The 14,928-nt window shown below is 46.2% G+C and overlaps 1 protein-coding gene across 1 annotated transcript; it reads right to left on the reverse strand.

Moving 5' to 3' along the window:
• Nucleotides 1-96: 96 nt before the first annotated feature.
• prdm2b (PR domain containing 2, with ZNF domain b) lies at nt 97-10,876 on the reverse strand. Its single transcript, XM_086118338.1, has 4 exons — nt 10,766-10,876; nt 6,254-6,339; nt 1,623-5,992; nt 97-1,109 (listed from the first exon to the last, which is right to left on the reverse strand). Exons 2-4 carry the CDS (start codon nt 6,270-6,272, stop codon nt 1,092-1,094), a joined length of 4,407 nt encoding a protein of 1,468 aa, XP_085974464.1. The 5' UTR covers nt 6,273-6,339; nt 10,766-10,876; the 3' UTR covers nt 97-1,091.
• Between the last annotated feature and the right edge of the window lie 4,052 nt (nt 10,877-14,928).

A 14,928-nucleotide genomic window follows, 5' to 3' on the forward strand; every position in this document is an offset into this window, starting at 1 on the left:
AACGTGTTTGGAGGGACACCGGCATCCGTTTTGTTACGTTAGATTGGCATGGCTCTCGAACAACAATTACATTTAAAAAGAAGAACACACAAAGAATGAGGGAACAAGAGATACTGTTACACTTAATTTGTCCAAAAATGTTTCAACCACTGCATGGTTGTGACACACATGACAAGTGACCAATTTACAGCAAAAAACAAAAACAAAACATTGATGAATACATTCCATCGTTCAATTCATGAAGCCAATCTTTTACACATTTTGGCAGTTGATTCTAAAGTGCTGCAGGGACGTTCGAGTGACGTTTTTTTTCTCAAAGAAGGATCTATAGTCGGCGAGAGGACCACATTAACGTTACAGCTGGAATCGCCCGCTAACGTCAGAGAAGCAAACGGATATGAACAGCCACGGTAAAAACTTGAGATGTCATCGAGATCTCGACTGGAGGAATTAACAGTTGTCCATCCATACACAGGCACGCGCACACAGAATTCCTGAGGACCGATTGTTGCAGTCAACTGCCACATTTCATTTCCCCACACAAATGATAAGCCAATAGAACATTTTTCTACAATAAGACCACTGCTTAAGCTGCAGTGTGACATAAGATTGCAAAACAAAACAAAATGTATAAATTGAAGCCGGCGGCCACTGGAAGAGACTTGGAAATTTGTCATTTAGATTATACATTATATTTCAACACATGCATTAGGAGACTCTTAGGGAAAATAAAATGTCCAAAATAATCTTAAAACAACCAAACTGAGTAGTAGTAGTAAGCAAGTTTCCCTAACTGATGCATGATTGCCCTTTGCAATAGATCAGCTTTGACAGAGCCCTAATGTTACTGTTTTGGGTCAAGTAACGACACATTTTATCCACATACTGTATATATATATATTAACTCACTGCCATTTACAGTGTGTTTTTCTTTTTTGCAAGGCTGGCTAAAAAAACCAAATGGAGGCTCAGTTTAGTTTGTATGACAAGTGGAAGAAAACGAAAACAGTCCGGCAAGGCAGTCCAGTTATCCTCGTGTGGGATAACAAGAGCCCATGTCCCAGGAACCCGTCAAGGTCAACGTGGCTCGCTTACTTCATCAGCATCTCCTGGAAGCACACACATAGTGGAATGAAAACATTACAATATAACACGAGTTGAGCGTACGACGCGCAAGCAGAAAGAAAGCACTGGGACGTCAGGCAGCCGAGGGGACTCTGCATCAAAGCGGCATTTCTGCTCGATAGGTTCGTTTCTCACCTCTTTTTTGTATATCTGATCTTACATTCCAAAAAATAAGCCAGTAACATTTAGCGTTAGGGTAACACGGCATTACGAAAGTCGAAAGTGGCTTGTTTACAGGGCTGATTGATGCGAGCTTAATATTGCTAGAGGTGTGATTTTGTTAAAGGTCTATTCATCACATTTCTACACCTTTACAAGCGCATGCCATTATGAGTGGTCAGCGGCCAAGTTTGAAAATTGCACTCGTGCACTTTAGCGAGGTTGGTCGGAGTCTCAAGGGGCAAAAGAGATGAGGGGAGAGGGGCTTCATTTGAATCTTGCAAGCAGTTTTAACACTGCAAAGTCTGCCTTTTACTTTCAAATTTAGAGTCACCCACCGGAGCGTCTTTCAGCTCAGGCGCCGGCGCGTCCTCGGATTTGGCCTCCGCAGCGGGGGCTGCCATCTGCGAGCTCCTGGTGACTGGACCGCCGAGCCTTTCCCTCATTCGAAGGGAAAAGCGCTCTTCTTTCTTGGGTTGCGGCGGTGACAATGATTTGGGCTCTGCTAACCTCTTGGGCAAGGCTTTGCCCATCCGCTGCATCCTTACAGGTTGCTTTTGTGTCGCGGCGTCACCTGGCGAGTGCGTGGGTGACGCCTGAGCCTGGTTCTTGGCTTTTTTTCCGGGGACAGGCGTCGCGGCCGGGAACGAAGCGGGCCTCTTCTGCATACCTTTACCTTTAGTCGTCTGCGGTGGTTCGGTTAGCTCCGCCGCACCGGAACTACGAGCTCTCGTCTTTCCGAGGGGTTTTAGTTCCGGCTCCGTTTGTGCTGCTTCACTTTCTTTCTTCCTCGTATTTTTATCCGCGCCGGCCACGACGACTTTTCTCTTGTCCTCAAGTGTTTTCTTACCCTTTTTCGCGGCGGGCTTCATGGGGCAGCTGACGGCCATGTGCTTGCTGAGACTGGCTTGATAAGTAAACTCCCGGCTGCAGTGGGGGCAAACGGTAGTTTGCTCCTCTTCGACTTTAACGGCGGCCTTCTTAGCTGCTGAGGTGGCGGCTTTATTCTTTTGTGAAATGGCCTTCTGGACAAGCTGGTTTTTCTTCTTACTGAGGGCACTCATTTTAGTTTTGCTCAGGTCCTGATTAAAATTAAGTCTCTTTGGCTGGCCCATTCTTCGGAAGGCACTCTGGCCCGCTGACGGTGACGCGACCCCATTGGGAGACTTGACTATTTGCTTGAGCGGGATGGGGTTCTTTTTGGGAGTGTAGCGCTTTTTGTCGCTGGCATTGGCGCAAGCCAAAATGTGCTGGTGCAGCTCTGGCATGTTGTCAAAGCTGTTGCCGCACTTGGTGCAGCGGATGGCGGTGGTGAACGTCTGGGGTATGTTGTGTGTGGTGAAGTTGGTCGCGGAGGCCATGGAGCCGGCGTGCGAACGGCTGTGATAGGAAAAGGGGGGAGGCTTGTAACTGGGGTAATGCTGGTTCTGACCGAGTCGGACGTCGGGGCCTTTGGGCTTTCCGCCCTCGGAGGCCATGATCTTTATAGTGGTGTAGAGCTCCTCATTAGGATCCTCTGCGCCGTCATTGGCGAGATCGCCATTCCCGTCCGGCTCTTCCTTTGCAGGCTTTGCGTCATTTTCTTTTGGCCCTTCCTCAGGCGTGTCTTGAGCTGGTGTGGAGACGCCGATTTCTTCTTTGGCTCGGGATGGATCGGTGTAATTTTGCGGCCTGAGCTTACCGCTCTCCACGGAGGTATGTGTGCAGGCGTCATTTGGATGCAGATCTTTTTGGTGCTGTTGCAAATTGCAGAGAAAGGCAAACTCCTTGGAACACACAGAACACACGAAGATCGTACCCACCCCGTGAAGCGTGGTCCGGTGGGCGAGAAGCGCGTCCGCGTCGCCAAATAACTGCACGCAGAACTCGCACTTGAAGGGCCAATCGGATGCGTGCTCAGCGATATGCCCGCTAAGCTCCTTCATGGAGTTGAACGGGCTCTCGCACACATTGCAAACAAAAGTCTTGGAGTAAGTTGAGTTGATTTTTTCGGCGTTGGGGGGACTAGCGGGTTTCTTTTCGAAAGGCGGAGGTGAAGTGTCAACATTATCCCGAGGCACGTGGTTTGTGACAGAGGGCTCATCTGTGCAATTCTCACGCTCCTCTTTTATCTTCGCAGGTGGAAGGCTTTGTGGAAGCAGCAATGGGACTGGGTCACGTGACACAGGAAGAGAGGGGGGTGTCGGCAAAGACTGCGGCCGGGGCGAGAGAGCAGCCGAGTCTGAGTTTTCAGACTTTGGGGTTCCTGAGTTGAGGTCTTGGTTAGTTGGACCGTTCGGCAGGCTCCCGCTTGCCTCAGTCGGAGAAACGTCTTGTGTAACGGACAGGCCAACTGGAGGAGACTCAGGAGGTGCGGAATGATCGAGGGGATCCCGGAGCGGAGTGTTTGGGGAGTCCAGTGTCTCAGAGTGATGCTGCTCTTCTTCGTCTTTGTCGTCACCGGCGAAGAAACTCTCCGCTTCTTCCGACGGGAGCTGCGGCGACCTCGGCGACATCTTTGGTGATAGGACAGGAAGAGGGCGCTGGGCTGAGGAGTCCGCGGGCTGGGAGAGCGGAGAGTTGGCTACGGCTGGCGGCGAGGGCATGGTGGGGAGCACAGGGGGGGGCGGCGTTGTGGACGTCACACTGGAGGTGCCGGGTGAGGAGGGGTTCATTGTGACGGGGGTTAAGGATGGAGGGGAGGGGTGGGCTGACTCAACATTGGGAGACTGTGGTTGAAAACTGACGTTGGCGGGCAGCGAGGGTCCCTCATCCGTCGGTAAGGGCAAACCCACATACTCGTTCATCAACACCTTTTCAAGCATGCTGGTGTTTGGCTTCCTCTTTTTCACTTGCAGCTGTGGCGCCGCACTTCCCTTTAAGTCCGGGTCAGCAACGGGCTTCCGATGCAAGCTCAGATCAAGTGCGGCATCGTTGAGAACCTTGTTGGGGGTGTCGCTTCTTTTACTGACAGTGTTTGACAGGTCCAATGGTTGTTGATTGCAAGCGGCGCCTCCGTTGCCAGAGGAGGTTTGGGCAGGGTTGCTTCCGTAAGGGTTCAAGGCTGCGGCGTCATCCTTCTCCAACGAGTCTCCAAGAGGGAACGCGCCGAGGTTGTCCAGTCTCGGCACCTTGAGAGCGTACAAGCTCAAAGCCTCGGCCTTACAAGCCTCTGCTCGAAACGGCGGACTAAGCTGCGATGCCGACGGCGGCGAGGCCGTTCGCCTTTTAAAGCGACCCGAGGGGCCTTGCAACGGCGTGACGGAAAGCGGCGACGCCAGCCTCTGGCTTTCTGTTATGAGCGTGATGGACTTCTGAACGTCTTGTGTCTGGAGGAGCTGCTTGAGCTTCGGTGACAGATAAACAGTTTTCTCACGTTGAAATCCCGACGAATCCGCCGCTTGCTGGATCAGGCCGCCTACTAGCAAGTTCGGCGAGGACGCCGCCGTGGATGACGAAGAGGTAGTGAACGATACCGTTTCTGCCTCTATTTTGAGGCCGGGAACAAGAGGTGGCGTCAGCGTTCTTCTTTTGGACGACGGCGGACAGAAGTTGGACACTTGCTTGACGCTACCGGCTCGGGACTCCGCTTTAAGCGCCTGACTGAGCTGGCCGGGGCTGATGATGACGGTGTCCAGACCAAACAGGGCAGCCGATCGAGTGTCCACCTCGATGACCTCGCAGCTGCTCACTGTGCTGGTGGACACTATTTTGCCGTCGATGTAGAAACTCAAGTTCTCCGAGATGTTTTTGGATATGTCCACAACGTAATCGTCCCGGTCAGCCTCGTCTTCTGTGTCGGCGCTCGGTAAGTACACAAGGGCGGGGCTGGCATTGGGCGACGCGTCGGGTCGCGGCGGCTCCGATGCCTCCTGCAGCAGCATGCCTTTCCGCCGAACGCCCTTTGGTAACAAGTGTCGCTCATGTATTCTGCGCTGGTGCCGTCGCATATTGGTGTGTGTGCCAAACGCTTTGTTACAGTACTTGCAGGGATGAAGCTCTTTGGATGCCCCGTTTTCGTCTAAAATGAAGGGAGGGTCGGCTTGAGACCCCGACTCCTTCCTCGGCGCCTCGGCGTAGTGTGCAGGTCCTCCAGTAAGCTGCGACCCCATGGCAGCATAGTGACTCGTAGGGCTGGTGCAGTCGGGACTGGAAATGTCCGTCTGCACCGCGGGGCTGAGCAGATGAGCGGTTCCAGCCAAGGAGCCGGGCTTCTTCTTGGCGCCGCTCTCGTGTCTCCTCTCGTGGCGCCGCCGACCCACCTGCGATCCAAAGGACTTGCTACAGTATCGACACTTGAACAGTTGCGTTTTCTGGCCGGTGACGGCGTGAATGTGGATGTGACGCTCCAGACCCTGCCTGGTGGAGAAGTGCCGTTCACAGTGCGGACAGGGAAACGAATCTCCGTGGGGATCCCCATCGAGCAAGGGGTCGAAGTCGGGATCGGTGTCGGCCTCTTGTTCTTGCCTTCGGGGCGGGGAAGACGGCGACTGGCTTCTTTCGATCTCTCCGAGGGACATGTCGGGCTGCCGCTGGGCTATTTGCTGCTGTGCTTCAACGGAAGCAAGCAAATTATTCACATCCTCTTCCTCCTCCTCCTCCTCTTCCTCGTTTGCCCCATCCATCATGTCGACTGACATGTCCTGCACGTCTCTGTGGTCAGTCATTTCTGTGGGCGTGACTTTGGATGGTCCTTGTGTTAATGGCCTCTCATCCTCCTCCTTCGCACCTGTCAACAGTCATCACCAATGTCAGGCAAATGAATTGACACCCAGGCTCGTGGATGAGATTTTACAATCGATTTTAAAGGTCACACGCTGATGTAGAAATTGACAGTTCGCTCAGACATATTTAGAACTCTGGGGCGTGTTCTGCTTTTTTGCATCACTCATTCCGCTGAAAAATGTGCTTCAGGCGCTTGCAGGAAAGGCGACAGGAAGGCTGTCGGGTACACATATTCACTATGTCGACAGGCTGAAAGTCAACTTGCCTTCTTCCCCATCCCACATCTCCGCAGATTTGTCTCCACTTGTTTTCTGCGAGTCGGCCCAAACAGCTCTAGCAGCTTTCTTCTGCCTGCAGACAAAAACATGAAAAGCTCGACGGTCTCAGAGAACAAAGCGCAAGTATTTGCAACCATATTTTAGTAAATGCAAAGCTCCCTTCGATGTTTTTCTTGACAGCCAAATACCTTTATGACTAGCCAAAAGAAGTTACAATATAAAAAAAAAGTTGTGATGCATTTTTTTTTACTGCGTTTAGGTCGTAATGTTCAGGAACTCCCACATTCACCTGTTAAAATCCAGACCAAGAAATTCTCTCAACTTTTTCTCGGCAACAAAATGAATTAATTTAGATAAACTCCATGATTTTATTATTCGGAATTTATGCCTTCACTTATGGAACATTCAGAAAATCCGAAACTTCAGATTCAATTATTTTAAGACTTTATTCTTGTCCTGGAATGAATATCTGTGCAAAAACTGCCACTTCCTTTCTGTGAGGTTTGTACTAAATTCCTAAAACTTTACAATTTAATTTTTTGGAAGGCTATCACTTTTACTTGGAACAGTCTTCGTTGTTACTTAAATTTGAGGAAAAATAAACACTCTCGTAGGTTTCTCGTAACAGTGGAACTTCATCCTTCAACATTATGACTTTATTTCAATAACATTACATTTACTCGTAACATTAAGTCTAGTCAACATTTATAATAATGTAACTTAATTCTCTTAACATTATGCCTTTTAACATGGATCATGACAACTTTATTCTCATAATATACTGTATACGATTAAATTCACGCTATTAGCACTTCATTGTCTTACCTTAAATCTTTTTTCTTGAACATTTGGACTTGATGCTTGTAAGATTGTTTATTCTCTTGACCTTAAAACCTTTTCTTGTAATTACCGTATATGTTTTGGTATTTTATTTAAACTTAATTAAGATCCCCCCACACCCCTATTTTCAGTGTTGACCTATATCATAAAGGAAAAGGCATCAAGTCAAATTACATTCACTGGAGTCATTCAAGCTTTTGTAAGTCAAGATGAATCAAGCATTTGGGCTATTTATAAAGCAGCTTTGAGCAACTTTATAACAAGTGTGCGATGTGAGAAGTGTCCTTCATGGGACGGTAACAATCTCCGTATGGGTATCTAACAGATAGTCTTAGCGTTGTAACGCTTTTATAGCGAGTGTTAGCATGTTGTTTAGCCGCTCAGACTCGCCACCGTTTCAATGCGGAGATCGAATGAGCGTTTGAAACCCGGCGACACTCTTGGCTCAAACTTATGGGAATGCTGTGAGACCTTTTGCAGGTTCGGAACGTGATGCATTGGATATATGTATGGGCCCTCTGCATTTAACTCATTCACTCCCAAAGACGTATTTAAACGTCTTTTCAGACTTGGTCCAGAATTGGCTGGTACTGAATGAGTTAATTGGAGTTAAGACTTATTTTGAGAAACCTTAATCGCTGACATGAACGTCTTCTATGAGGACCTCGGCTATGCATGTTGCATCACACAAGGGCACAATTATCCACCATCTTTGGACAGCTTTGTGAAAAATTAGAAACGGCTGCCACTAGGAGTGTTAAGAGAAGACTGTGTGACTATATAACGATACAAGTTATGGCTATTATTGTTTGGAAAATGAAGGCATTGTTTTGTTTTGAAGAGTGTTTAACTTCTTTTGATACCTCTGTGGCAAGAATGATACCCCCCTACACACAGGCACACACAGAAAAGATCAAATAAACAACTTTTGCCACATTTTTGCATTTTTTGGACACCTAGAAACATCCTGATTTAACACTGAGGGACTAAGAAATGCTGACATACCGTATGCCAACTAAAATGTTACTTAAAACAGTATCTGTACAGTTCACGCATGTCATACAGGGGGAATTCTAGTTGACGATATCCGAACAAAAGATTGAGGTCAAGAACTGCACATAATGAACTCGTGTGCACAGCCACTGAAGAACATGTCCTCGTGCAGCACGCAAAGCTCCTGCCATAGTTTCTGCTTTTTTATTTGTTCTGCATTTATGGCTTACTGGAATTATTAGTGGTAGAATGATGCTTCAGTGAGTGGCGCGTTCACTGGCTATTCTGGAGTCCATCGTGACCGGCTGAGAGGTCACGTGACCCAGTGTTACAAAGCCTAATTCAAAATCAAAGCACAGCGGGGGAGTTTGTGTGAGGTCAGTCATCCCATATGCATGCACTTCAGGACACAGCTCATGACTGCATGCTGTCAACGAGTCAGACGGGTTCATTGTAGTTGAATCGCATTCATGTCTACAGGGATCCACAATTTGTGCCCTCCATAAGCCCAGAAATCATGTGATACAATTACAGATTCACAACACAATTTGTATAATTGCCTTAAGGCTTTATACCATCACTTCACCCTAATCCAAGTATGAAATCTGAATTGAAAGCTCAGCCCTGGTTAGAAACTCTTAATTTGAAACCCGGTCTTGGAAGTCTGCTTTGAACGCTTACCCACACTATCACCATAAGCTCTCTTTGAATTGCTCATTTGAAACCCTAGGTCGTGCTTGAATACCAAATCAGAAACCCTAACTGCGTCTAGACAACCTAACCAAGGCTCGACACCCCAAATTCGAAACCCAGCCCTGACTTAAAACTAAGATTGAAATATTTTTTGAAACTCTGCACTTGTCTTAAAACCCGGATGTGAAACTAAAGTTTGAAATCCTAACATTGGTCAGACACCCTAATTTAAAACTCTGACCGTGTCTTGACACCTTTAGTTTAAAACCAGCCTCAGTCAAGGAACCCCAATTTGAAATCCTACTTTGTACTGTATTTGGAAATCCTCATTTGAAAGACAACTGCTAAATTGGAATCCTACTTGAAACCCTAAGCTTTGTTACGATGGATTCATACCTAAATTTAATTCCTACCAAAGATGTCTGAGACCCCAAATTCAAATGCTTGAAACCCAAGTATGAAACCTGAATTTGCTTGAAACCATAACCAGGTTTCATGCCCACAGTTGAATACCTAACTCAGATGTAAAACCTTACTTTTCACATTGAAATCCTACTATGAAACCTTGTGACCCAAACTTTGGCTTGAATCCCTAATTGAAAACCCTCAAGTTTTCTTGAAATCTGAATTAAAATTGCTTGAAATCCAAGTATGAAACCTAAATTTGCTGGAAACTCCAACCGTGTCATAATGTCCTGACCCAGGCTTTACGTCCTCACCTCGAATTGAAACCCTACTTTGAAATCATAACCCTGGCTACACACTACTTGATACCCTCCCCATTCACATTGAAATCCTACTTTGAAACAGAAACATGTGCCTCAAACCCTAACTCTGGCTTTGTACCCCAATTTAAAACAATCCAAGCATTTAGAGTCAACTCACACGGGAGCTAAGAAGGAAGACTCATCCATGTCACAAGAGCCTAGCAGCAAGATCCATTTATCTTTGACTGACAAAAAAACTGCGTCCAAAGTTCACAGCACACTGCGAGGCATTTCCTCCCAAGTCAGTTGAACATTATGTGTTCAAATCAACAATCTCCTTGTTTGATTGCACATCATTCAGAGTAAATATGGGATACAAATGATTTTACACGATTGCACAACTTCACAGAAATGGCGTTTTGCTTGGATGGGGTTCCTGGAGAAACTTGTAAATGGTATCCTACTACATTAGACGCAAGAGAGGGGGTTGACGTGTCTTAATGGAATTATGTTTGATTTCAACTGAGACGTAAGAAAATAGTTTACCATCTGCTTCCATGCACCGAGGTGTCCCGGGCTAGCCGCCTAGCTTCGCTTAGCATTCGCCAGTCTTGACAACCTGATCGACTGGTTCTTCCGCCGTAGACTTGGAGCAAAGAGATGGCCGGCTCGGTTCGAATACTCCCCACAAACGTTCGAAACGGGGGTGGTATTTAAATTTGCTACCCGATACCGGCGAGGCTGGAGAGAGTGGGGCAGTAACCAGCAACCGCGGCGCAGGAGGTGGAGAGTCGGACGTTCGGCTTAGCTTTAGCTCGCCGCGCTAGGCCACCGCCAAGAGGAGACTCTCCGATGGATGGCTTTCATGCTTTTCGGGAACTCAGGAAGGTCACATCCTCGACAAGGAGCCGCTTGAGCGGGGGTAGGGCTCGCTGGCGAGGCGTGGGAGCAGAGTTTGGGCGACTGCCGAAAGAGGCGGTTAGCGTAACGACTTTGGGGCGTCATTCAGTAGCCACAGCGACAACTTTGATATCGGGTATAAAAGTGGAGAAAAGCCCCCCTTCTCCTCTTCCTACTCCCTCCACAACCATCAGCTAGCCTCTCAATGCTAGCTACTAGCTCAACTTAGCTCCCAAGTGCTAAGAAATCACACCGCGGCGAATTTAGCGGAGGTGTCCGATGTTGGAAATCTGACTTCTTAAAACGCGTGTCAAATCCACTGAAAAGTGCCTCGCCCTCTGTTAAACACACAAAAAGAGGCCTCACCTCGGCAATTTCCCCCTTTCTTCCTCCGGTGCAGCTGTTATCTCGGGGTTGGCTCGGCTCGCCTTGCACGGTGCTGTACCACACCAGCGGCCAGCCAGCAGCTCGTCTTCGGGCGCGATAGGCTGCCGAGAGTGAGGGATGAGCCAGAGGACCAATCACACGCCGCCTCGCCGCCTCTCCGCACCGAGGGGGAGATTTGGGACAGCGAGCATCTAATCTGGTTGTGATGCGTTCACTGTGCACTTTGGTTCCTTCCATGTCAACATGTCTGCGCCCAAAAAGACTCAACACTTTGCTACCTATTGTCGTGACGTGATTTGACTTGCTTCATTTTTAACCTGGTTGATACGTCAAATATGTAAGCGGCACAAATGCCAAAGAAAAGAAAGAAAAGGACCCCACGCACAAACAGTGCTAGCAGTGCATATACTGTAGTCTGCACTCTACAGCAGTCTACGAATGTTGAACCAAATTTTAAAACCAAGCACTCTTTCGATTTTGTAACCCTAACGTTGAAATCCTCATTCAAAAGCACCAAACTTTCTTGTGCCACCACTTTAAAACTCTTCACTACGTTTTGAAACCCTAATTTGAAGTCTGTGAATCCCTAACTCAGACCTCAAAGCCTAAATCTGTCTTGATTTCAACTAAATCGATTGAAATTGAAATTCTTACCATGGCTTGATACCCTAATTTGAAATCGTAATCTAAATTTTAACCTGAAATTAAAACCATAACCTGGGTTTCAAACCCAATTTTAAAACCCTAACTCTGTCTTGGGATGGTATGATTAAACCCTAGCCTGGTTTGATACACACATTTGAAACCCGAAACTTTGCCTGGAGTCTTAATTTGAAACCATAAAACAGGTTTGAAACTCAAACCCTATCTTGATACATGAAACTTTGCCTGAAATCTTAATTGCCCTGCCTTGATATTACATTGAAATCCTGTACCTGCCTTGAAGTGCCAATTTGGAACCCTAAATTTTAGATTGAACCCCGAATTTGATACTCATCCATCCATCCATTTTCCGAACCGCTTTATCCTCACTAGGGTCACGGGGGGCGCCGGAGCCTATCCCAGCCGTCTACGGGCAGTAGGCGGGGGACACCCTGAATTGGTTGCCAGCCAACCGCAGGGCACACAGAGACGAACAACTATCCACGCCCACACTCATACCTAGGGACAATTTAGAGTGGTCAATCAGCCTGCCATGCATGTTTTTGGAAGGTGGGAGGAAACCGGAGTACCCGGAGAAAAGCCACGCAGGCCTGGGGAGAACATGCAAACTCCACACAGGGAGGCCAGAGCTGGAATCGAACCCGGTACCTCTGCACTGTGAAGCCGACGTGCTAACCACTGGACTACCGGGCCGCGTTTTGATCCTAAATTGAAACGCTAATCTGGGTTTGAATTTCAAATTTGAAACAACCCAGTCTTGAAGTCCGGCATAAAAACATAACCCTGCTTTGGAACCTCAATTTGACTCAATTACCCAAGACTGAAACCATAATTTCAAATGCTAACCCCTCACTTGAAACCCTGGCAGTCTAACTGAAATCCTGGCTTGAAACGAGCATTTCTTTTCACTTTTTCAGAGGCATTTTTGGGGGAGGTGATCTGTGTTCATTTTCCAGTGACTCAGCAAAGTATGTCATGCTAAAGATGTGTCCTATGCCTTGGAGGTGGTTACATGTCTTCACGAAGAAGGCTCAAACAGCACAACATTCCACAGTGAAGTTACCATATTTTATTTCTTGTAAGTGCCATTCATGCATATTGGGCAAGGAGGGGGCTTGGGTACGGGTGGCTTCAGGTGGTATTGACAATTCTAATAACACTTTACAGCACTAAACGAATACAAAGAGTAGCTGTGTCACCTCATCGGACAGCAAAAGTAATAAATCGTGCAATTTAAAATAAAAAAAGGGGCAAAGTAGGAGGAAAACAAACAAGAAATGACAAAGACGAAATAAAAACAATGAAACACAAACCAAATATATATTATCAACACTGAAACACTGAATGTAGAAACATAGTACAGGTAAAAGGTAGTGTCACACACACACCCCAAAAAAAGCCAATGCATTTTCATCACATATATACAATATAGATATATACATGCTGTCACCCTCTGATTGGACGATAACAAAATATTCTTTCCCCTCCCTCGTCTATTTCGCGGATTCCCCCCTGCCCCCGAAGAGGAAAAAAAGGAGGGGGGTGTGACTGAAAAAGACAAATATGTACAAGCAAGACGACACCAGCACTGAAGGAAACGACCATTCATTTCATCTGACAGTACTCGGATGATGATGATGGCTGCTCTTGAAAAACCACCCCAACTGGGATTTTTTTTTCTCCTCATTCATAATGTGTTCAAATCTCCCAAATAATCTCTCTGGCAAGTAAAAACAAACTTTGACTCCGCCTCAATTTTTTTTTTTTTTTTTTAAATCACACCATCAAACGCACTTGAGCACGCACACAATCGTTCAAGCAACAAAAAGTGATCCAGTCATTTTTCTTACACTTTGTCCCTTTTTTTCAAGCCACATTTAAAAAAAATTTTTCAATCTTCACCTGGAAGAAGTGAAACAAATTTTACCTCAATAAAATTTTACAAGAAGGATGGGCGTAGGCAGCCATCAATTGAATTGATTAGTTGAGTCATAGAAGCGATTGGGGCAAATTGGAGTGCACTACGTCACTCTTGGCTCAAAACTCAAGTGTGCTGTCTGTCAAAAGAAGGCAAAATGACATCCACTATGGGAAGGTGAGCTCCAAAAACAATCTGGAGAGTTAGTTAAGTGCCCATCCCTGTATTTTTTTTTCTTGTTTTGCACACTCAGCACTATTAAAAATGATTGTCATAAAACCTTATCTTAAATGGGAAGACTGTATGTCTTAAAGTCCCTGTAAAGTAAAAATGTGTTCTGTATTTGACACACCACAGAGAATTGTGTTCACGACTTTGCCAAATTTAAATGAAAGTGGCAAGTATATTAAATGAGGCTTCTAAATCATGAAAAATGAAGCCAATGTCTGCTCTCGAATGTTGTGGGCGTGCCACTCCTCTCTCAACTGTTAATCAAATACTTCTACTACGTCCTGGAAAAATTTAGGCTATTTTGCCGAGCACCTTCTTACGTCTACACATTACTCCATGTTTGAGCTGTGAAAATACATCTGCGTGACAACAGGGAGCTCTAAAGCGGCAAAACCTGTCCAGGCGCTGGCTGTCAAGTATAAAAAAACAATAATAATTTTTTTAAATGAAGAAAATTCCCCTTCCTCACTCTTTCGTCTTTATCTCCGCAACATGACACTCGTGGCTGACAATGAGGCGCTCTAAAGCTGCCACACCAGCAGACAATTGTGAACCCAGCTCGCTGTACGTCACAACTGCGACATTGTGGGGAGGGATAAATTATGCCAGATGCCTCAAATGTGTTTTCTCCACTCAAAAAAAAAAAAAAGAAAAATCATAATAAAAAGAGGGAACCCAAAATCGTGGAAAAACTGTTTAACGTTAAATCTACTACGATCTTTTCACAGTTCTCAGTTCAGTCTTTGCACGTTTTCAACAACTATACTAAAAAATGAAGAATGCATTTAGAAGCAAATCTCTGAATTCACCTTACAGGGTTTTTTAAAGGAATAGGTCAGCATGTTGGGACAAATGTTTCCAAACAATGAATAAATCATCTTGGTGCTCAGTTAGTTTCACTCTGGACCAGAATAATTACAAATCCATTCCTTTCTATGGCAAATGGTTGTGTGTGTTTTGTTTTTTGTTTTTTACATGTAAAACGGAGGTCGAATGGCATCCCCTGGGATGGATTGCTCAATCCCCAGGTGTGGAATCATGGGAAAGGTGAGCCACCAGCCTCTGTTAGGGGAAGAGAAATTAAGCATGCGCATAATCATCGATTAGTTGATTGATTGATCACTAAGAATTCCGTCGATTGTGTGGAATTGATTGTTGATATTGAGGCAAAACGGAGTTGTCACTACTGGGTTGAAACTCATTTGCTGTGCAAAGGACAACATGAAGTCGGCTATGGGAACTGACTCCTCTGGGCAGCATTAGTCTGTTCGATACAACAGCGTCATGAAAAAAGGAATTCAGAATTCACTGATTGTTCACATCCAATTAA

This window comes from Hippocampus guttulatus, chromosome 8 (genome assembly GCF_054856545.1).
Source record: "Hippocampus guttulatus isolate MCC_2025c chromosome 8, RoL_Hgut_1.0, whole genome shotgun sequence".
Taxonomy (NCBI): domain Eukaryota; kingdom Metazoa; phylum Chordata; class Actinopteri; order Syngnathiformes; family Syngnathidae; genus Hippocampus; species Hippocampus guttulatus.